Here is a 25,883-nt window from a genome sequence, read left to right as displayed (position 1 = left end):
CCCCAAACTTCTTGAAAACAATCATCTTAACTTACCACTTCCATTTTTATAAAATTCTTCATTTTTCCCTTAACTCCTTCCAATCTATACTCTGTCCCTACATCAGCACTCAAGTAAGAGTTAATTTGAAGGTTACCAATTCCTAGAAAACATACTAGTAGTCTTTGTTCAGTCTTCATTTCCCTGTACATCTCTCTCTCACTTAGTATCAGCTGATATCTTTGGAGTAAGACAGGTGTAGATTCAAAACTTAGTTCTACCACTTACCAGCTACGAGATCCTGGGAGAGACACGTTACTTTGCTAAACCTCAGTGTTCTCAACTACGAAATGGGAAACAGGTTACTTACTATTTAACAAGGTTGACATGAGGATGAAATGAAATTAATGTATAAAACACAGTGACTGGCATACAGTAAGAGCTCAACAAACAGTGGCCATCATTATTACTATCAGTTTGACCTGTAAGTGCAGCTTCAACTATCACCTCTATGTAAAGGATTCTCTAAGCCTAACCACTCAGATACATCATCAGTTAGCTAGACCAAGTTTGGCTCCTCACTCAGTATTTCCAAAACCAAATTTACCATACTCTCTCTAAAATCTGTTACCTTTCCTATAGTTCCTACTTCTATTAAGGCAAGCCCTACCCTCTTCCCAGACCTCTAGGTTCAAAATCTAAGAATTATTTTTGATGCTTTCCCTTTCTGACCTCTTTTATCAAAGACCTAAGTATCAGAGTTGACAGCTGACTACTAGACTTAAGACTACCATTTACAGAGACCTATATTTCTAGAACTTACTTACTTAATTAATTAAGAGGCTACAACATGCCAGGCACTGTTTCAGGAACTTGGAATACCACAGCAGACAAGACAAACAAACATCCCTGTCCTGTGACTTAATAGTTTAGTGTGGAGGAGGCTCTCTCCCTCCAGTACAAGGAAAATAACCAGAAATCAATCAACATATCTAGATTAATTCATGAATTATGGAGGTTCAGTTTCCTATATCCTACATAGAATACTTAGAAACAAACACTGCATTTGTGCCTACAGCCGAAAACACACAACTGCCTTGATTGTCTTTAGAGGCAGCCCAAGGGGGGAAATACTCCTGTGTCTTAGTCCCTATGTCCTAGTCATCCTCTCCGCTTCCAGGGCACTCGCTGCCTCTTTTTTGTCATTCTATTGAGTTCTGTGTCAATTTGTTCTCTTTATTTTTCCCTCTTTCCGAAAACATTCAAAAATACTTCTAATTACTGAATATAATTTGATTCTTTATTTTTCATTTTTAAAATGTTAGAGCCCCTACACTGAATTGGAAGGGAGCTAGAAAGCAGAATTCTTAACTCAAACTCTTATATTCTCCACCACCTTTAACTAGCAAAGTGCCTTGCATGTGGTGGATAATCGAAACAATTCACTAAAACATTTCCATTGTTTTCCTTAACATAATATTCAATAGGTTTCTTTTTGCCCTTTTGTTCAATGGCCCTACATAGTTGGCGGGAACCCTCTTCACTTATAAGTAGCCTCTCTAATGTGTCTTCCCTTACTTTAAGCAGCATGAAAATTTGAACCTCAGGTACTCTAAATTTCCATCAACAGTAACTATATATGTATTATAATTATATAGTTGATTTACTTCACTTCACACAAAATCATACCTGGCTTTAATAAACTTTATTTTAGTGAAATGTTTCAAATTCCATTCTATCTGGTTGATCAGAATCAAATCAGAAGGAAATAAAGTCTGACTTCATGCAATTTTTTAATGTAATTTTTCCTGGGCTTCCCAGATTCCCTAATCCTCTGAGTAAAGGCCAATATCCCAGGGTCAGAAGAGAATCAATGAGGTAACACAGTTCTGTGAAGCTGACCCACTTAATACCAGTGACTTTCGAGTGTATCATGGCATTAAAATTATTTCCACTTAAAGTACTGGTCTTTTTACAAATGGATTTTATAAGAAGAAATAAAGAAATAATGTTATAAATAATGTGTGAATATATTTTTGGAAACCAAAAGTAATCAATCAATCAAACACACACATTACAAATTATTTCTGTAAGCCAAATTGTGAAGAATGATTCCATTTAGGTGACATTTCTAGAATTATAACTCAAACTAGAACATAAGAGTCTGTGAAATATTAGTATTTATCAGTCTAATTTCCTTAATGAAACTATATCTAAAATCACAGATGCTTTGAGGTTTGACATTTCAAAAAAAAAAAAATCAGGTGTTTTACAGAATTCTTGTTTTCTTATACTTAAAGAAATTTTCTGTTATTCCCACTATGACAAAAAAACAAAAAAACCCAGTGCAAATCTTATTTTAAGAGGTTAAAAAAAAAAGGCAACTAGGCTACAGTTTACTATCAGTATATCAGAGTTGAAGGGAAGAGGGTGGGGAAACAGCTTGCAGTTAAGTGTGGGAGAAAAATGGTGGTTCACTTACTGGCTGCCTGCCCAATCTAATTTCAAAAGAAGTCATTCTCATAGACTTGAGTACAAAGATTACACATGGTATCTTTGTAATCAATGATTTTAAAAGGCCAATTAATATAGTTTCCAAATATAATGAATTCAAACACATTAGCTATACTACTATCTTCCTAATTTCTCTTTGAATACTTGTAAGCATGTTACCAAGTACTCAGTAGAGGCACAATATTAACCAGATTTTCACCTATCCAATAAATACATTAGATATATTAAATGATTATATATTTTACTTACACATTCAGCTTTTTCTAAAAGTCACTTATAAGAAAGCATACTAGTAAAGAAGATATAGTTAAAAGAGTTATTTTCCAAGGAGTTTACTGGACCTGCGCTAGGATTCACATGTACTAAATGAAACCAACTTTCTAACACATTCTAAAAGCCACAGAGTTATAATTGATATTCTTAATACTCCAACTGATGACCCAAAGGCACAGAGACATTCCCACTGACTATCAACATAGAAAAGCCAATACTGATTCTCAATCTAATGTTCACTTACAGAAGTATTAAGCAGAGCACTATATTCTTTGAGGATTCCAGTCTTTTGAGATGTTACTATAAATTTTACTAGAAAACAATATCAAAATAAATGTGTAATGCTGACCCCAGTGACAACTAAACAAGGAATTTCCCAAATTAAACTAAAAAGGAGGAACTGGAAATTATTTATGTAATAAAGGCATGTTACTCCTCTCCTTCCACGACCTCTCTTTTACAGACTTTTGTACCCCAGAAAACTATGAACAGAAAGATATGGTTGTACCAGTCACTCAGTTTCTTTTCCTTGCTAGTACCTCTGTGTTTTCGAAGATCTGATAAAGAAAACTGAAACTGGTTATGTGAAATGTGCTAGAAAGGTCTGCATTAACAATTAGCATAATGGAGAACTGACTGAGATACGACATTACTCCTCTAACTTTTACCTACATGTGTTTTCTTACCATTTCAAGACACATCTAATTCTTCTTCTGTCATCATAACCTATATCTGTATTTCTGAAGTGATACTGACTAAAATATCAGACTGCTTATTATAACAATTAGCATTATTCTTTACTTCAATAGTGCCTGGTTATATAACATATCTTCACTACTTGTGATTCTGCCCCCTTTTCCCAGCATCCCATTGTTCCTTAAATGCAAACAAGGCTGTACGACTAGAGGAGCTTTGCAGACAACCAGAAGGTATGCCACACCAAGTGAAAGTTTCTTCAGTAGTGCCCTTAATAGCTGTCTTCTTCCCTTTGCTTGCAATGACCTCTCAGCTTTATAGGATCAGATTTATAGTTAGCATCAAGCTCCATGGCACTGTGTTACAAAGAAAGGCTCAGCCAGAGTGGAATTAGAGACTAGCACTATCTGCTGCCAGTGGTACAGTTTAAAACTTAATTGTGGAAATTCAGATTTGCCAGATAGAAACATACAAAAAAGCGTAACTGAGTTCTTCCTTCTCTTCAGCCCCTATACCTGACTAAATTCTATCTTCTAATTACCTTTCAAGTCCTTTTATTTCTCTTCTTCTCCACTGCCCATCATTCCTCCTCAACTGTGGACTTTTGAGAGCTATGTCCTTGCCTTAGACTTGTCTCCCTTCAATCTCATCTCCAGCGAAAGTAATCTTCAGAGAACACTAATCTAATCAAGTTGGTTTGATTAAAGTCCAAATGTAATAACAAGACCCATGAGGTCCTTCATGATTTGCCTCCTGTCCACCTCTCAGTCTCCTTTCTCAACACACACCAGCTTGACAGAACTGCACTCAATCCCTCAATCTGTCCTCTCCTCCACACTCTTCACAGACTGTTTTCTCTGCCTGGGACACTCATCTCTCTAGACCCCTTCTACAGTCTTCAGCTGCTAGCTCCTATTGATTCTTCACTTTGAAAACATGTGAAAAAACAGAATACTTAGCATGCACGAGGTCCTCAGTTCAATCCCCAGTACCTCCTCTAAAAATTAATAAATAAATAAACCTAATTGCCCCCCCCAAAAACCAGAATATAAATAGATACCACTTTTTCTAGGAAATCTTTTCCTGCTTCTATGCATTCTCATAGCACCTCGTACTTTCTCCATTTTTCGCACTGTCTGTGCACTAGCCTTTCCCACGGTTTCACGGGAACAGGCATCGTATCTGTTACTCTTCCTTTTATTCAGAGAACCTAGCACAGAGTCGAGCACCTAGTAGGCATTTAAGTATATATTTGCTGAATAATGAAATGCCAAGGAACTGAAAGTGGTAGGTCTAAGCTTCCCAGCCATTTTATTACTGATGATTCTAAGGGGAGCACAGAGGGGCACACTCGATTCCTCTGGGAGCTTTTCTAAAACAGATACAAGCCAAGAACAGATTCAAAATAAAGTCTTTAGATATCTGAGTATTATTCTTAGTCTTCCTGAGTGGGAAAAGTTTATCAAGTGTATATCTATATCCTTCTGGTTAGTAAATTAACATGATTTCACCGAAGAGACAGAATAAGATTAGATAAATTACATTTGACAATGCATTCTTTTGGCTGTCTCTACACTTCACTTCTCGGAGATGAATAAAAATACTCAGCAGGTTTCTTAATTTGCAAAAGCAATAGATTATTCTTAGTACTTCCTAAGCCCCAGCCTCTATGTTAAATACTTAAAAAAAATTCTCAACAAAACCATGAGGTAGAGTTACTATTAATAAAACCATGAGATAGAGCTATTATTAATACCTCCATTTTACTGATCAATACTCAATCTGAGGCGCAGAACTTGAACTCAAATCTGACTTCAGAGCTTATGCTGTTAACTACAATGAAATCAACTTGGTAAACTGTATGTCAGATCTAATACAAATAATAATTCAGGAAAGACAAAGAGTTCAATTTTAGACTCCAATGTTCAGTTCCCATTAAAAGCACATCTAAAATAATGACCATCTGAGGATCTTTATGTAGATCAAAACGGCAAGAGGTGTCATCATGCATGTCAACCAGAACCAGCCTGGAATGCTTTGTGGTGCCATACTGAGAGCAATTCTCAGTTCCATGAAAAAGAGTGCAGTGACAGATGAGGAATGAATGCCTGAGGCCCAAATGGCTGGTTCTGGGTAACTGCCGATTTTGTTTCTGAATATCCTAAATCCATATCACACTTTATTAGCAGATAGCAATCTACATATTATGCAAATGTCTTTTCTGAGAAACTATTTGATGATATGCCCTTAGTATTTTTGAGGATAACTTTTTTAAGTTGCCATATAAAGTCTTTACATCTCCTGCAAAGCCAATGCTTGAAACTTTGTCCAACAGGTGGTTTAACAACCATCTAAAAAACCTCAAGGCAAATTCTTCTCATACTTTTGTTTAGTAAAAAGATTTTTCTCTTTCTTTATCCAATGATGAGAATGAAAGAACGCATTGTTTTCCTTTCTTCATTCAGAGTCAAATATAGTATTCAATTATTATAATAATCACATTAGCTTAGATTTTAGGTACTTTCCTCTTATTATTATTAATTTTTAAATTACAATTTCATTAGTCCAATTATACAAGTCCCATATTACAACTTTTCAAATTTCAAAAGTGGGTAGGATAAAAATTATAAATACATTCAATGTTTTGGAGTGGGGTAATATTTAGGCATGATCTAACTTAGGCTGCCAGCAAATTTTTCGACAGTCAAACTACATTAATGTTCATCATATCATGTTAGTTAATGTTGTAAAATATATTCAGGAAGTCAATGAAAAATAGTGTAAAAATTTTTGTTTTACTTATGTACTACCAGAATTTTAGTAAGTAAAATCAATCATTCTTTGAATATTAGAATAAAGCCAGAGATATAATCTCTACAAGGCAGTCAAGTTTTAAAGAGATGATGAGAAATGAGCAGAGCTGAAATATATTTCTGAAAACTTGTGAAAAAATAGAACATAAAGTATTGGAATGCTAAGTCAATAATCAAACTCATTCATCCTTTGATGGTCCAAAGAGATCCCATGAGCCACGTTTGGAAATTCCATAGAGTAAGAAGCAGCTAAAGAAGACAAATTTGTGGTAACGGTACAGAAGTGGTAGGAAAGCTTCTAATAGTGTCTTAATTGTAGATTTCCCTGAGCACTGAGCAAGACACTTGCTATAATAATAGACAACACTTAGAAACATGTAAACGAATACAGACACATATCCAATCCAGTTTGTTTATGCAAATTAAACATAGTTTGCTCAATTAACTATTAATTTGGGTCACAGTTGTTTTTTTTTTTTTTACAATTCAGGAACCCCTGCCTCTGAAACCCTCACTCTAGACTTTTATGGTGCTGTTCAGATAGTTCAGATGTACTACATGATTGAAAGTTCCATAGACTACAAAGTTCTATGAAAATATCTGGTTATGTAATTTAAATTACCTCTAAAATTTAATGTTGGGAAAACATGATAACTTGTAAGATTTAACTAAGAATTGACTTTTAGAATACAAATCAAGAAAGAATAAAATCCAAGCATAAATTCAGATTATGTATATATGCTAAGAAAAATGCAAATTTGGTAAAACAAAATTATTCAAGTGGGAACATGTGGAGGAAAAAAATTAAAAATTTAAAAATAGGTTCTAAATAAAAATGGACTGAGATACATTTATCATGTCAATTACTTTAAACCAAGCATTCACGTTACCTTGAATTGACATTTTAAAAGAAATAAGAGGCTCAGTAATCTTTCTCTACTTCTCTAATACATATAAAAGATTAAAATTTAGGGGACACATGAAGGCAGAATATAGTACCTATCTCTAAGTGTACAGAAAAGGGGAAAAAAAGAAACACATCGAAAAAATGAGGAACTGTTTTACATTTTTGTAAATACCCCAAAATTGAAGGAAATATTTAATAAATACAAATCTTTGAAATTATTTTCTCCATCTGATATTTTCTGCATGTACAAACAAAATATACCATTGTAAAAATTAGGGTCATGTTTGTTTGACCAGTTAATCATAAAGTACATTCTAAGGACTAAGGATAGTTAGATATCTACTTAATTGACATAGGTTTGAAGGAAGCAAAATCAATGAAAGGGAAAAGATACTAAAATGTTCTTAAAAGCATTAAAAAAGGCTGAGCTTATTATTGGAAAATCAAGTTTAACACATATTCAAGTAATATACTTTGTTTTTCTAACCTGCTGTGAATATGACTTACTTAAATATCGTTGTAGATACTTGGAAAAATGAACGAAGGCAAAATCACAGTATCCCTGGTGGTCTTTCTAGACCATGTTAATTTTGCTTTTTGGTTAAATACAAAGGAATAGAATTATGGAGAGTTCAGCAACAAGTTTTTCATTAGGATATGAAATCATGCCATGAGTTCCAAAAAGGGTTAGTTGTATAAATCTGGGAAATAATCACTCATGCAAAAATCAGAAAATACCTGTACCGAGCCACCATGTCTGTCTGCTGCAAGGTGAGCTCTCAAATGATGGGGATTTGCCTGCTGGGAGTCCCAAGCTGCCCTGTGGTCTGCCGACTGCCATTTATTTAATGCATGTGGCATGCATGGAAGAAGAGAAACCCAAAATGTTAAACATCTCATCCTTATAATATAGAAAACAAATGTATAAAAGGAAATTAAAAATATCCTTACTGTTCTGAGTCACAGATGCAGTTATCATTGCATACTGAATGTGGAGAGATTTCCGTTAAACTGCTACAGTTATGTAATAATCAACCATAAAAATAAAACAGAACCACAGAATTTTAGAAGTGAAAGGACTTTAGATATCACAGTCTCCACTCTCTAACTTTGTCAAATGAAATTAACCGAACTAGGGTAGTAAAAATGACATGGTCAAGAAAGCACTCCAAATAAGTCATGGAATGTACTAAAAAGTCACCCACTATATAGAGGCCCCCAGTGGTTTTCTGATGAGGAACTACTTCTGGCAAGGTTGAAAAAAAACAGTCCTTAAGTAGATACACTTAATTAAGGTCCTAGAAAACTTTTCTTGCTTAGTCCCCTGTTTTTGATTGTGAACATAATATAAGAAATGAGAAAAGTTCTCTGAAAAGTGAGAAGTGCTATACAAAATACCATGAGAATATGACTATTTTAAGTGACAATTTTTCATATACGAATCTTTTTGCTTCCTTCATCTCTTTTTATCTGGGTCAAAATAAGAAACCCATTTCCATGAAATAGGCTGGTAATTCTTGAAGCTTTTAGATGACTTGGAAAACTCATGGCAATAATCATAAACTAGTAATAATTTACTAACCGAATTAGGAGTAATTGCTTAATAGGGGTCAATTTCTATATTTCACAAAAATGTGGACAGCACTAATAAGTAGGGGAAGGAATACAATATTTAAAGTTCTATTACATGTTTAGTTCTGCATTTTATCCTCATTTTACTGAAGACACTGTGACATTAAAAACTCCTCTAATGTCACAGAGACAGCCAAGAGTACAGCAGGGATTCAAACTCAAAGCCTTTTGCTCATCCAATACTACTACTCAGCTTCTTATCGCAATTACATTACATTCGAAAGATTTCAGTGCTCTTTTCTTTCTTTCTAACAAAGTAAAGAAAATCTGGCCACAAAATGCCAAGTACAATGAGCTACAGGGAGCCTAAGCACATCAGTGGCCAGGAAACCCTTTGGGAGAAGAGATGTGGAAATCAAAGAGAAAAGGAACAAATGTTTCAGCAATAAGCTTCTTAAATTAAATTGTACAATAAAAAACTACATACTCTGTGGTATGAATCAGGTCATCAAAACAATTACAATAATTCTATAATGTCTTTTCATTAAATTCTCCAAACTTAACATCAGAATTTAGCATATTTATAGTTTAAAGTGAAATAAATTAGGTGAGATCAGATCTAAACAAGATGAAAGAATGAAAATGATGCTACAATTGAGACAAATGTCTAGTGTTGCCTAGGAAAGCAGGTAACATTTGGGGGTCGTGGACCTCTCTAAGAAGACAGTAAATGCTATACAATCTCTCCATAGACTAAACATTTGCATGCACCCAACACTTTCTATAAAATTTCAGGATCCCCTGAACGTCAACCACTGACTCTAAGCTAAAATTGGTTATCTGGGAACATTACAAAAGTTTCAGTCATTTACAGAATTAACTTTTTTCTTCTTTTGGAATTGTGACCTATGGGTTTCTCACACAACTTAAACTGTTAACTGTATCTCAGATATTTAATGAAAGTTTTCTAGATATACATTTATCATGACAACAATCTGCATATCCAGGTTTCAAATTCAATATATAAGCTATCATAAAGGATTTCCTCGGGGGGGGGGGAAGACTCCCTACTTTTAGTGCAACAAGCACTACATGAAGAAAATATGGTCCCCACTCTCAGTGAGCTCACAATCTAGCTAGCAAGACACATCTGAAACATGCAGAAAGTTAAACTCTACAATATTTAAATTATAATTTAATTCAACAACAAAAGAAGTTTTATTACAATACCTAACAGCTCAGGTGGAGATCTTCAGAAAACATGATCTTCTTCCATGTATTTTTGAAAAATTAACTGATGAATCCAACAGAAACTCCACTCTTGCATATGCAGCATTTTATCAGAGCTAGTTGTATTTTTATTAAACCCTTTATTGTCCCAATTTATCTAAGGCAAAATTCTAAAAGTAATCTTTTTAAACTGTCCATACTTAAAAGCCTAATATTGTTAAACATTCCCTAAATGTATCATTCTATTTTGTGATTTTTTTTAATAAGTTGTATTCTTTCCTTTGATTTTATTCCCTATTTACCTCTCATCAAAACTCTGATAGGCTACAAGATGTAAAAATGAAAAAGGATAATGTACTATTCTTCTCTAAAAAGGGTTATAACCAAAAATTCTAAAAACCCTGTTTAACTGAAGGTGATAGCAAACATTTTTATGTCCAAATGGCTTCAATAAAGCTTCTTTATACAAAAAACAATAAACTGAATACATTGTTAAAATATTTCAACAGCTTTCAATTTATCTTGCCCAGGAAATACAGACTTTTCAAAGAATCTTCTATACCTTGTCTTGAACCTTCTATACCTTCTGCTCCAAGCCAAGTGCTTATTTCTCCTCAGACTAAATACACTTTTAAACTTGTGCTTTATATTTTTTATTGTTTACTTTCTCCATAATGTTCTTATTCCTTCACCTGCCTTTAAAAATTCCATTCATTCTTAGGGCTCATCTCAAAAGCCACCTTTGCTGTAAAATCTTTATAGATCCACATATTCCAATGATCCTCACAGCAATTTACTCAAGTACTTCACATGATAGAATTTATTCTGCATTGTAATGTAGTTATTTGTGAATTTACTGTAATAATGATAACAGTAACACCAGCCACGAGAGTTGAGACTTACTGAAAGTTTACTATATGCTAGGAATTAACATGCATTATTTCTATTTTACATATGAGAACTGAGGCTTTGAGCGAATGAGTAATCTGCCCAGGGTCAAGTCATATCCAGGTATGACTGACTCTAAAGACTGAGTGAGCTCTTAGTCACTCACTACAAAATCACTTCTTGAAAGTTATGTATTTTCCTTACTTCTGCATTTCTGCAATATGGAGAATAATAGCTTTCAAATAGCAGAAACTCAGCAAATAATTTATTGCACTAAACTAGACTATAGTTAGAAAGACCAACTGCTATTATAATTCATTCCATCAGGGTATCCAAATACTTCCATTCTAACAGAATACCAAATACTGCTCACAGTTTTTACTAATTTCTACCACTAATTAGGAATGTATAGTTAAACATTTTTAACATGACTACTAAACAACTAGTGAACATTAGGGGAAATAGTTTATCTACTGAAAATATAAATATTTCAATCCTTAACATGTGTGTATATAATCTATTTTATAAAAGAAAAAATTTGTATTTCAATTCCTCAATATGTATATACATGTATGTATACACACACACATACATACACTCACAAATGCACACACATGAAGCTGTCATCTGGGTATGGTAAAACACCAAAAATATTTATAAACTATAAGCAAATTAAGACATTTCATATTTAAAAGGGCAGCAAACCTGATTTTTGGATTGTTGCATCTTTTCTCTGTGTTGATGTTCTCTGTTTGATGACAGAGCAGGATCCTGCTGAACCGCACCCACTGGAGTAGGCTACAATACAATGACAATTAGCATCAATGCATTCTATTTCAGAAGTCTTAAAACTATTTGGCTACTTAAAATAATCAAGGAAAGAATAAGACACTGTTAGCTAAAGTAAGGCCTTAAGAAAAGATATCTTTCCTAACATGTGTTGTTAAAGGTAACAAATTAAACATAGCTACTTTAAAAAAGTGTTTTCAAAATATTTAAATCGTTTATCAAGTATTTATTTTTATATTAACAAAAGACATATTAGTGTTGCCATTACTTTTGGGTTACTTTTTCAAATAAAAAAAATGAAAGTGTATTTGTTTTTACGTCTCTCATTTTCAAAGCAAATGTATAAACGGAAAAAAATATTTTAAGAAAATTAAGGGAATAATTTCTTAAATAAGCTAATAAAATGGCTTATTGTTAATATTTTAACTCAAAAGAGGCTTATAAAAATTTAAATTTTCAAATACAATTCAAAATTTCATGTAAATACTTTAATCAAAGTTTATCCAGATTTGCATTTTAGATACTATTTATATTTCAATCACTCTGGATTTAAGACAAATGTAGATAAAATGCATAATTAACAGTGAACCACAAGTAAAGAAAGTTTTGTAAGACAGTCTCACTTATTTAAAAAAAAAGACTAGTGAGAATAAATATATGAATTTTTGGAAGTCATCTCTTCAAGAAAGAACTTAATGCTTGGTCCACTTAAGTAATGATACCCATCCTACAGTTATTATCAAGATTTTTTTTAAATTATTAATAACTCGGGTAAAGTTTTAAAAACCTAAACATGCTCCAATTTATACATATCAGTCTACTCCAAGATGACCTAAAACTGTTAGAATAATTGAAACATTTTAAAATTACAAATGTTTTGAAGGATGGAAAAACAAAAACCTAGCCGATCTTTTAAAGTAATTACTAGAGTATTAAATATTTTAAAAATATATTTGACATTGAGAACTAAATCAGAAATTAAAAGGTCAAAATAACTCGTCACAGCAGAAGACCTATGAACAGACATTTTCCCAAAAAGGATATACAGATAGTCAACAAGTACACGAAAAAATGCTCAATACTAACCACCAGAGAAATGCAAACCAAAACCATAATGAAATATCACCTCACACCTGTCAGAATGGCCATTATCAAAAAGACAAGAAATAATAAGTGCTGGTGAGGATGGAGAAAATGGAACCCTCATGTACTGTTGGTGAGAATTTACACTGGTGCAGCCATTAAGGAAAATAATATGGAGAGTCCTTAAAGAACTAAAAATAGAACCACCATATGGTCCAGCAATTCCACTGCTGAGTATATACTGGAAGAAAACAAAAACACTAATTCAAAAAGACACATGCACCTCAAGATTCATAACAGCATTACTTATAATAGTGAAGAAAGGAAAGCAACCTAGGTGCCCATCAACAGATGAATGGATAAAGATGGGGTATGTATATACACACACACAAAGGAATATTACTCAGCCATTGAAAAAAAAGAAATTCTGTCATTTGCGACAACACGGATGGACTTAGAGAGTATTATTCTCAGTGAAATGAGTCAGAGAAAGACAAATACTATGTTATCAGCAACATATGGAATCCAAAAAAACCCTAAAAAACCAATTAATGTACACAACAAAACAGAAACAGACTCACAGATATAGAGAACAAACTAGTGGCTACCAGTGAGGAGAGGTAAGGGGGTAGGGGTAAGACAGGGATATGGGATTAAGAGACACAAACTGCTATGTATAAAATAAATAAGCAACAATGATATATCATACAGCACAGGGGAATATAGCTATTTTATTGTAATAACGTTAAACAGAGTATAATCTATAAAAATACTGAATCACTATGTTGTATACCTGAAACTAACATAATACTGTAAATCAACTAAACTTCAAAATAAAAAATTATTTGTTCTCAATTCTTTCCAACTGAAGGATCTGTACTGTGAAAAAGAAGTTACTATAAATAATCTGATTTTTATTATATAGCATAAAGAACTCACCAACTGTTTACCAATCCAGTCGTACTCATAATCAAACATATACCCTTTTCGATCAAACAAGTCAGTAAAAAGCTTTCTTAGGTAGTCATAGTCTGGTTTTTCAAAAAAATCTAGCCTTCTTACATAACGAAGATATGTTGCCATTTCTTCTAGAAAGGAAATAAAAATTGTTCTGATTAAACTTTCCTATATAGTCATTAATAATAAAATTACAACTATCTAAAAGCATATAGTGTTATAAAAACATGAAAAAGCAAAATTCAACTAAAAACTAAAATAGTATGAATTTAATTACAATGAAATTAAAAAGGGGAAAAGAAGGGAAGAAAGGAAATAGGAAGAAAAGAGAAACAAGAGATTTAACAAACATTATTTTTGCTTCATTTCATTAAGAAAGAATAAAATTTTTATTTTACAATATTATTAATAGAAGCTTTGGATAGTATTTGAGGTTGAAATAGCAACTTAAAGCATAACTGTTTAATAACAAAACACCATACTCAGCTCATTATTTTTTAAAATTATTTTTAATATTGGTGAGAACTGAATTATACATGAAAGCATTTGCACTAGTCTGCTGAATTTCCTTTAGAATCAGTGACATACACTAACTGACCAATAGAGAATTCTAATTCCTAACCTTGGCTATGAAGAGTATTTTTCTAACCACTAATCTAGTAGCATAAAGCTAAAACAGATCTCAGAAATATAACACAGAAGCACATTTTAATTCTTCTCCTAATTCCTGGTCATAAAATTAACAGTTATTTGGTAATATATAAACTTCTGCATGCTATTGTAATTCCCAAATATATTAGAGATATGTATTTTTTTAAAGGTCAAACTTCCCAGAAGTGAAAGACATAGAAAGCCATAAAAATCAATAAGCAAAATGGTGATCAATTAGTAAAACAGTGTTTCACCGTAAGAGCACAGAAAAGCACTGTAGTGAGACGGTAGGTTACACATAGCTGCTTTTCCGACCCAATTTATTCACAGTAGCCGGTAAAAACAGGATCACACACAGTCCAACAGGCATGAAAGTGGCACCCACTGACTCAATCACATGGTGACTCTCCCACTGTTCTACTTTCTAGCTAATCACCTGGCTAAGCTACTCTGGCACCCCCATTTTTCCTGCAGAAATCTGTATAGGCTTCTTAATAAAAGGCAGCCCATCTGCCTACACCTAAACTGCGAGTTCTATCAACCAATACATATTTTTAATTTTCCAGTTCTAGGCTATAGCAAGAAAGAAACATGTATAATTAAAGTCTGCTGTCAATGAATAATATAAGCAAGCTTGAAAAAGGGCCACCTGTGATTATGCTGCTGATACTTATTACAATAATAATGCCAGCAATGTACAGGAGAACCTGTTAAATATCGAAGTGAGATATGAAAAACAAAATTAGCCTAAAAGTAGTAAGGTTAGTAAGATTATACTGCACTTGGAAAACTGGACTAAATCATAACATCACCCCTTTGAAGTTGACAATGAGACTCACAAGACTAATACTGTACACTAAAACTTTATAGTTGTTATTTCTGAGCAAATATTTTAACTTATTAAAAGCATGTCATTGAAGAAAATATTACTTTAGCTGGTACTGGTCAACATTTTTAAAAGATGGACTTTCTTCTATTAATACCATCTTACAAAGAAAATATACAAATTATCATTGTAGTCTATGTATCAAATACTGACGTCTTTTAAATAATATTTTTTAAGCATGAAGAATAGTTTATATAAACTTGAGCAATGAAAATGAACAGTTCCGGTTTGAAGCGCATGCATCAATGTAACATTATTCATTACCTGGAAAATTTTCACATAACACTTCTATTGGTGTGGCTCGTTTTGTATCACCGATTTTCTGATACCTCTCTTTTAATGTGTCAGCCTAAAAACAAAATGGAAAAAAAAACTTGAGAAATAATTTTAAAATTAGATACTTGGAAGAGAGGATCTTAATATATTAACAATTGATGAAATTCAATAAGGCACAAAAACAATTACCTTTAAACCTTGCCAAGGAAGACTGCCTCTCAGAAAATACATGAACATATGACCTAAAGCTTCTAAGTCATCTCTTCTACTTTGTTCTGAAATATAAGAGAAACATAAATTTGACTTTCCTCTCCCAATTAAGGATACAAGAATGGAGAGCTGATTCTTTCATTACATATAAATTAATTCCCCAAAGTCCAGCACATAAATATAAAATACAGATCTGTGCTTACAAGAGACAAAATCATATCAAAAATAATGTTTTTACATTAAAATTATCATGCATCTTTAAAATATGCCACTATGGTTTTTTAGATGCAACTGGAGATTGACTTCTTTCCTTAAATATCTATTCACAGAAACGTAACACAAGAGGAAAGGGTTCCATGATCAAAAAGAAAGTCACTGTGTACTATAGCTCCATCTTAAAGATTCAGAATGCAACGTATTAAAGGTTCTGAAAATACCTAGAGCTAAAAACGTTTAATTTGGCCCTCCATTTCCTAAACTAATATGAGCACAAAACTTCCATCCTATGTACTCTCCATTAATATTAAATACAATTACTGTTTTGTGTAATATATTTAAAAGCACAATTAGAATTTTGTGTAATACAGTTTGTGTAATGTTTGACACATTCCAACAGTAATAACCTATCTGATACCACCAAAAATATGCTGCCAGAACAAATTGCCATTTTCAAATTGTTATTGTTATTTTAGTAACAAAACTTTGTATACCACTCCACTGAGAGACAATTACAGACCAACACTCAGGGGGGTACTTATATTTGCTGAGTGAATTTTTTCTTTCAATTTTTTGTTACTTAAGTTAAATACTTAAGATTCCTTAGTATTTTAAACTAATAACAAAATGCTGACTAACAATAAGAGGAAAAATAATACTTTGGTAAGAGGATTCCATGTGTAAGATGTTTCATTCAATGCATACTCATACTACCCAAGCAGTACTAAATGCTTTTGAAAAAGCAAACTTTCCAAAGCATGGATCTGAACTAGGATGAAAGAATCAAAAAAAGGTTTTAACTTTTACTACGTAATCTCGTAACATTCCATAACTGTCTTCTGTAACACTTCCTACAATTTTAATATTCATACTTGTGTTTTTAATAAACATCTATCCTCCCACCTGACAATGTCCCAGGAGAGCTGATGGCTCTTTGGCTCATGAGCCTCAGGATCTAGTGTAATGGCTGCTGCAGGGCAGGCACTCAACACATTACTTAAATATATATGACTATTTAAAAACATAATACTAGATTTGTCCCTATAATACTAGATCATGTCTCTTTTCTATAAGCATAGGAAAATATCTAGAAGAATATGCATCATATTATTAGTAATTAGAGGTATGAGACTAGAGGACTGGATAGGACATTTCAATTGCTCATTTCATATACTCAAAAATGTGGTATAATGGGAATTTTTCTTTTATTCTATACTTTAACAATGTAAACATATGCTATTAAAAATAGCAAACTTCCAAAATAAATAAAATAGATTTAAAGTTCTTTTTAAAGCCATTAATGAAAGCAGGAATGTGAATAACATGAAAAAAATTAATAATGCCTGAAAGGCATTATAACTAAAATAACTGTAACTAATTATAACTAAAATTTCACTTTATCACACATTCTCATAAGTGTGAAGAATGAAAAGATACACAAGGAAAAAAGAACTGTTTCTAAAAGTCCTGCTGAAAATCAGAATCACCTCTGAAACTTTTAAGAACCTCACATGAGCAGGCCTAATGCTAGACATTGACTCCTTGTGTATGACACAGAGTAAAAGAATGTGCATTTGAAAAAGCTTAGCAGATGATTCTGAAGTATAGCCAGATTTGATAAGCACTAAAAAAGAAACTTCCTTTACTGGAGCAGAATTTTACATATGATACATATAATAAAATACACCAATTGTAAGAGTACAGTTTGGTAATTTTTGACAACAGACACAACTAAGTTCCACTACAATCAAGAAGTATCTCCAACAACCTAAATGATTCCCTTTTCCTCCTTGCCCGTTATTCTCCCCCTCCCTAGGCCTCAAAAAAACCACTCACCTGTTTTCTGTCACTCTACAGAAAATTTGACTTTTTATAGAGTTTCACGTGAGTGGGATCATACAGTATAGACCCTTGTGTCCAAATTTTTATACCAATTAAACAAATTTAATTTCTAGAAATCTTCCCAAAATATAACTCAAAGCCCAAATGCCATCACTGGTAAATTCTATTAAACAGTTAAAAGGAACAATACCATTTCTACACAAACTTTTTCAGGAATTAGAAGAGAAGGAAACCCTTCCCAACTCAATTCATTACCTTGTTACTAAAACCAGACAAAGGTATTACAAGCAAAGAAAACTACAGGAAATATTACTCAACAACAAAGATGCAAAATCCTCAAAAAGACAGTACACCATGATTAAGTAGGGTTTCTTCTATGAGTTTAAGGTTGGTTTAACTTCCAAATATCAGGTAATATAATTCTCCATATTAATAGAATGAAAGATATTTATCATCAAGTCATGTCAACAGAAACAGAAATAGTACTTGAGAAATCGAACATGCATTTATAATAAAAACCCTCATCAAAAGATGAACAGATGGAAACTTCTTCATTCTGACAAAAGACTTCTATGAAAAACCTAAACACACTTTTCACATGGGGAAATGCACTCCTAAGATCTGGAACAAAGCAAGGGTACTCACTCTCACATTTTCTACTCAGTGGTGTACTGGAAGTTCTTGTCAGTACAAAAAAAGCAAGAAAAAATTTGAATGAAGTGAAACTTTTTTTTCTTTGCAGACTATATGACTGTATATGTAGAAAATCCTAAGTAATCTACAAAAAAATTTTATTAGAACTAGTAAATGAGTTTTAGCATGGTTACAGGATACAATGTCAGTGTATAAAAATCAACTATTTTTATACGAGCAATAAAGAATTGGAAAATGAGTTTAAAAAAGCAATACAACTTACAACAGCATCATAAAACATGAAACACATAGGGATAAATTTATCCATACACAAGACCTGTATATTACAGCATATAGTTTTAAAGACTAAATGCTAAATGGTATAGAAACATAGTTAGCCCACTGCATCCATGGCTTCTGCATCTGTGGATACAACCAATCACAGACTGAACATATTTGAAAAAAAATTCCAGAAAGTGCCAAAAAGCAAAACTTGAATTTGCCATGGACTGACAACTATTTATATAGTGTTTGTATTAGTTATTATAAGTAACCTAGAGATGACTTAAAGTACGTGGGAGAATGTGTGTACATTATATGCAAATACTATGTGATTATATAAAGAGCTCGAGCATCCTGAGATTTTGGTATCCACAAAGGGTCCTGGAACCAATTCGTGGATATAAGAGGACAAGAGTACTGAGCCCTACAGCAGGATTCTTTGTTAAGAAAACGTACTCACTATAAAAGCAATTCCCCTTTGAATTCAACTCAAGGGGAGTTTTAGTTACCACAGTGACAAGCCATGATCCTAAAGTGATCTTGCCTATATGGTTGTCTCAGAGAACAGTATTAGTCTCATATCCTACACAGTTTTCAAAAATTCAAGTCATAAATATGAGCTAGTAAAATAAACCTATTACTGAAACTCCGTCTGAAATGCTCCTTACCCTCACGATTCCTTTCTTTGTGTTCTATCACCAACTGACAAATCTGAAAGTAAATTTCAGCATGTGGTAAGTGATAGAAGTCATGGGGAAGGCTTTCTCTTTGAAACACAGTAACTAAAGAATACCTCCTCCGGTTTTTAACAGTTGCTTTAGATGAAAAAAAAAACCAAAAAACCAAAAACACTCCCAAAGGTAATTTGGCCCTTACTGAATCCTGTTCACATTTTTTAAGCACATAACTATAAAGGCCTGTTCGAAAAAGGATGTTTTTCTCAAAGCCACGAATCCTTATTATAGGAACCCTTGCTATGAACAACTAAGAAAGTAGAAAGTGACAGTTTTCTTTACAATAGGTACCATTAAAGACGGTTTTAAATTGGTTCTCCAATAAATTTAAAAGTTACATAGAGTCAATTAAAAATTTTGTTCTTTAGGAATACATGTGTCACATAAAATAAACACAACCAACATATATCAAGAACCTAGTAAGGGCCAGTGCTTCATACAGTTGGTCTTTTAAAATTATGGCTACACTTATTTTGGCATTAACAGTAATGCCAAATAAAGAAACTAAGGCTCAGAACAGTTGTGACTAGCTCAAAACTACGCACCTAAAAAAATAAAGGCAGAATTTCAAACCACATGTCTATACTCTTTCATTTCAGAAAGCAAACTAGGAACAATCAATCAAATGTTTATTGCAAACCTCTGCAATGTTTTTCTATTTAAAAATTCTACTCTAGCATCTCAACATTATTTTTCTCTTTTAAAAACTGATTTTATTCCTCACTTGCCTAGCACTATTTCCATTGCAAATGAATTTTGATTCAATTTTCAACAACAGAAAAAATATTCCCTTTAAATTAACTAAAAGTGACCTCTGTCCAAAAAAAAAAAAAAGGGAAATAAAAATAAAAGCCTCATTTAGAAGCAGGAAACTTTCTAATATATACATGTATATTTGCAAAAATAAACTTGTTACTTCATTTTCCTGCAAAAATAAAAAACGAGGCCAAAAGACATTTTACAATAAAACTAAATATAGGCATGACAAGAGAGCTTGAACAATAGCAAAAATTCTCACTAAAGAAAGCTTAAATCATTCTTTTTATATAAACAAAAAAAACTAAAAATAAAAGGTACTACAAGCAAGTGAAAGTTTCACTTTATATTTCATTCTAAAATGTTAAGTTACTTTTCCTAGGCACCCCTCCACACACAAAACAAACAAAACCCACCAAAAACCCCTCCTTCAAGATTCACTAAGCTCATTTACATTTTTCAAAATCACATAATTAAAATGAGTTTTTTAGAAATGAAAACACAAACCTAAAAGAAAAAAGGAAAAGCACAATTACACAAGACAACTTGTAACAACTCATCAATCCAGATAGCTAACCTAGCAATATCAAGAACTCAGAAAAAATAAGTTTTCTGAGCAATGGAACCCAGAACATGCATTCATTTGATTCCTAGAGAAGTACTCCTAAGTAGTCTTGAAATCTAGTCCTCTTAACTCAGATATAATTCCAGGAAAAGCAAAATACTGCCAGCAGGAGTTGTCCTATACATAGTAACAAAATGGAAGCAAAAATACAGTTGAAGGAAAAAAAATCCATTAAGAAGTACACTGCTTCAAGATGTACTGTAAAGCTACAGCAAACATGATAGTACACAACGGACAGAAGAACAAATAGATCAATGAATAGAGTAGAAAGCCCAGAAACAGACCCACGTAAATATAGTCAAATGACCTCTGACAAAGGAGCAAAGGCAATACAGTGGAGTAAAGATAAGTCTTTTCAACAAATGATGCTAGAACAACTGAACATCCACATGTAAAAAAAATGAATCGAGACACAAATCTTACACTGTTCACAAAAATTAACTAAAATGGATAAGAAATCTAAATGTAAAACATAAAATTATACAACTCCTAGAAGATAATCTAGGAGAAAATCTAGATGACCTTGGGTTTGGGAATGACTTTTTAGATATAATACCATAGGCACAATCCATGAAAGAAATAATTGATGAGCCAGACTTCAAAAAAACTAAAACTTCGGCTCTGTGAAAGATACCATCAAGAGAATAAACAGATAATCTACAGACTGGGAGAAAATATTTGCGAAAGACACACCTCCTAAAAAATTGTTATCCAAAATACATAAAGAACTCTTAAAATTCAACAGTAAGAAAACAAATACCTTTATTAAAATGGGCCAAATACCTTAACAGACACCTCACCAAAGAAGATATACAGATGACAAATAAGCATATGAAAAGATGCTCCACATCATATGTCATCAGGAAATGCAAATTAAAACAAGACAACACTCTGCACCTATTAGAATGGTATAAATTCAAAACATTAACAACAGCAAATGCTGTTAAGAATGTGGAACAAGAATTCTCATTCATTGGTGGTGGGAATGTAAAATGGTACAGCCACTTTGAAGACAGTTTATGGGTTTCTTACAGAATCAAATAAACCATTTAATCCAGCTATTGAGCTCCCTGGTATTCACACAAAGGAGGTGAAAATTTGTTTATATACAAAAACTGCACAAGAGTGTTTATAGCAGTTTTAGTCATACTTGCCAAGACGTGGAAGCAATCAAGAGGTCACTCAGTAGGTGAATGGATAAATAACCTGTGCTATCTCTATACAATGGAATATTATTCAGCACTAAAATGAGCAATCTACACTGTAATAAAAAATAAAATTAAAAAAAAAAAGAAATGAGCTATCAAGCCATGGAAAAACATGTAGGAAACTTAAATGCATATTACTAAGTAAAAGAAGCCAATCTGAAGAGGTTATATAATGTATGATTCCAACTATATGGCATCTGGAAAAGGAAGAACTATTGAGACAGTACGAAGACCAGTGGTTGCCAGGGGTTGGCGAGGGGGAGGGATGATCAAGTGAAGCATGGAGGATGTTTAGGAAAGTGAAACCACTCTGTATGATACCATAATGGTGGCTACATGTCATTATACGTTTGTCCAAATCCAGAGCATATAGGGTTTACCAAGAGTGAGCCCTAAAGGAAACCACAGACTCTAGATGATAATGTAGGTTCATCAGTTGTAACAAATGCACCACTCTGATGGGAGATGCTGATAATGTGACAGGGAGCATGTGAGGGGGCAGGAGGTAAGAAAGCAATCTCTGTACCTTCTGCCTAATTTTGCTATGAATTTAAAAATGCTCTAAAAAAATAATTTTTAAAAAATACACTACTATTTAAATGCATTTTGTCTAAACTTACTTGGATAAAGGTATACATCCTAACACTCTCCAACTGACCTTAAAGATATTATTATATAACAGTAATCACACAAAAATTATGACCCTGAAATATTAAGAAAATATCAGTTAGGTTTATCATACTTTGTTTCAGAAAATAAGGAACTGTACAATATCTTTTAAAACTGTTAAAATATAATTATAAAATGTAAATACATACTGCTAAAAAGCTGTTTGAGAGGTTTAAGAGCAGGGCTCAGGACTTGGGGCAATTAACTAAAAATTGTATGAATCATATCACAGAATGATAGCACAGAAGGAAGGCACTGTTGTCATACCATAATTCTGTGATTACTTCTATTCTGAGAGCTTACCACTTAGGGGCTATGGAACACAGGTTTTTATTAACACAAAGCAACTGGCAACTTATTTCTCAAATCCTAGTCCTTTTATTCATGAATACTCAATAATTAAAAAATAAAAGACAACTTTACTTTAAGACACTTACTAAGAGAAATACATAGTATTTACTTAATCTCAAATGACTTCAACAAGAGAAGACATAAAAAGAAAAAAAGCAATCCAAGGGAAGATTATAAAAAGAGGTTCAAAGCAGTTGACAAAGTCCTTAAAAAGATATTAAAAAGAAGATACTTGATAAGACACAATTAAAAACAATTATTCAACATGACAGTACGAAGAATGCTTCCATTAAAGCAGATCAAGAAAATCCACAACTGTCATCCACAGCTTTATTGAGATTTCATCTTGAACAGTGACTTAAGCAGGTATGAGAAATGAATCACTGATGCTAAATTCCACAATGTGATTTTACATTATTCTTCCAGTATAATATTAATAGTTTTTCCTTTTTAAATCTGATAGTGTCCATTTCCACAAAAGAAAACTACATATAAGCCAGAAGAAAATGCTCCTCTGATCAAATTCTCTATTTTGAAAAGTTCATAAGAATAGTAAGTCTTTGAATGCACAAGAATGAATGCATGAGTAAGAAAGCCTTAAAAGTTAACGACAAAAATCCAGGCAAAGCAGGAAGGGAATAAATTATACATATACAAATTAAAATCACCACTAAAAGGTCATGTTTTCACTGTCCTTTTTTCTTTATCTCCTCCTGACTCCTCACAAAGCCAAGGGCTCAAAACTCAAAACACCACTAAATACTCCATGTTCACTGCCATCTCAAACTTACAGAATGCTTTAACTCTTCAGCACTCAAACTCATTCTACTTAAGCTTACTCTTTATTGGGGGAAAAAAAAGGAACTAATGTCATCTGCAGAACATATTTTCTCTGTTTTTAACCTATCTACTCCCAAGTTCTACATCAAATTGAGAAGCAGGGCTTTTAAAATTGGGAGAAAGTAAGGATTAAAGCTTTTGTTCTTTGCAGTACTTGCCAAAGAAATAATTTTTTGTTTTCTTCATAAAAGAAGAGTAAAAAGAGATTATTACAATAGTTAAATACCATTTCCCAAGCTCTGAACACTTTCCCTAACAAGGACAAACATATCAGACTCATTTTGCCGTTTCTACAAATAGAACGCTGTTACATTTACCATTGTTCAGATGAAGAACAGTAGGCCAAAAGGAAGTTGTGACTTCACGTCTCACAATAAAATGGAGGTGAACCTTTGTTAGTTGTTATAAAGTAGTCTGTTAATAACTACCATGAAATGAAAATTTCTCACAGATACTCTTCATGTAAACACAGATGTGCCTGGTTTTAACAGAAGACACAATCCTAAAAGTTATACATCCACACAATCACATTTTAAATGTATCAGGAAAGTGTGCTATTGAAAAGCACTCCTTCCACATACCATTAGTTTTCTTAAAGAAAGGAAAACTACATTTTTCAGGCATTTCAAATACCTGGAAAGAAAAAATGCCATGAACCTACTATCAGGCAAGCTATCCAGGAAGATGCCAAGTGGTACTTGGTTATGACTGAGACACTAAAGCAGGGACATACAGTTTATAGCAGATAGGTCTAGGGAGAATGGTGAGAGAAGCAGCTAAAACCAGGAATTAGAGACTGGATTAGATGAATTCCTAGATTCTTATATCCAGAATACATAAAGAATTCCTACAAATCAACAATAAAATGATGTACACATTGCAAAAGAAGATATACAAATGGTCAATAAGTACACGAAGCAGTGGTCAGAATCATTAGTCACAGGAAAATAAAATACCACTACATACATTCACCAGATAAGCTAGAATAAAAAAGACTGACAATACCAAATACTGTCAAGAATTTGAAACAAACAGAACTCTCATTCATTATTGGTAGAAACAGAAAAAGGTAAGAATGCTTTGGGGAACTGATTGGCAGTTTCCTATAATGTTAATACCTAGTATATGACACCCAAATTCCAAGCTTAGGTACTTACCCAAAAGAACAGAAAACATATGCATGTTACAAGATTTGCAAGGATGGCACAGCAGTTTTATTCATAATAGCAAAAAACTTAATAATCAAAATGCTCATCAACATTTGAATGGATAAACAATTTGTGGTGTATTTATGCAATGGAATACTACTCGGCTTTAAAAAGAAACAAACATGATTAACAGAGATAAATCTCATACATACTAGACTGAGCAAAAGAAGTCAGATGATTTAATTAATAAGAAGTAATAGAATCACCAAAACTAACCTATGGTGAGAGAAATCACACCAACAGTTGCTTTTGGAATTTGACTGAGGAAGAGCAAGAAGGAAGTCTAGAGGGTGATGAATAGTGTTCTAAATCTTGAGAGTTGTGGGTTATACAGGTGTCTACATTTGTCAGTACTCAAATTATACACTCACATATTGCATACTTTACTCAATGTATATTTTACTTTAATTTTTAAAAGAACTCTTCAATAAAATAAGAATTATAAATAATGCAATTCTAGTAAGCTCGCTTTACAAGTGTTATCAGTTAGAATTCTGAAACTACACCGTAAATGTCCTAGACTTCTAAAAATGAGTAAATATATTAAAGTAATAGTAGTCGTATTTCTCAGTGTTGGCAAAGGAAGATATAATAGAGAAAAGGGAAAGGAATTACAAATATGAAAAGGGAGGATATTACTTTGTGATATTAGATTGAAATTAGAAGTCAGTATAAACTCAGTTTTTAACGGATATTATGTGTATATATGCATACATGTGTAGGCATATTTGTATGTTTACATACATATGTGTATGTGTATACACACAAATGTGTATGTACATATATATTTACACA

General features: G+C 32.7%; 1 protein-coding gene across 10 annotated transcripts in view; it reads right to left on the bottom strand.

Annotated features, from left to right (window-relative positions):
- Positions 1 to 25,883, bottom strand: part of CSNK1G3 (casein kinase 1 gamma 3) — a 97,189-nt gene that overhangs the window by 12,527 nt on the left and 58,779 nt on the right. For 3 of the 10 annotated variants that reach the window (XM_031448911.2, XM_031448915.2, XM_031448912.2), the window contains exons 7-11: positions 15,704 to 15,789; positions 15,503 to 15,587; positions 13,684 to 13,832; positions 11,578 to 11,670; positions 7,921 to 8,016 (exon numbers count right to left, since the gene is read on the bottom strand). In XM_031448911.2, coding sequence (XP_031304771.1) covers positions 7,921 to 8,016; positions 11,578 to 11,670; positions 13,684 to 13,832; positions 15,503 to 15,587; positions 15,704 to 15,789 — 509 coding nt within the window. The remainder of the gene's footprint in view (positions 1 to 7,920; positions 8,017 to 11,577; positions 11,671 to 13,683; positions 13,833 to 15,502; positions 15,588 to 15,703; positions 15,790 to 25,883) is intronic. The other 7 variants (XM_031448913.2, XM_031448916.2, XM_031448918.2 and 4 more) reach the window with 4 other exon arrangements.

This window comes from Camelus dromedarius, chromosome 3 (genome assembly GCF_036321535.1).
Source record: "Camelus dromedarius isolate mCamDro1 chromosome 3, mCamDro1.pat, whole genome shotgun sequence".
NCBI classification, from domain to species: Eukaryota; Metazoa; Chordata; class Mammalia; order Artiodactyla; family Camelidae; genus Camelus; species Camelus dromedarius.
Note: the sequence above shows the minus strand (reverse complement) of the source record. Positions and strands in the feature narration are given on the sequence as shown.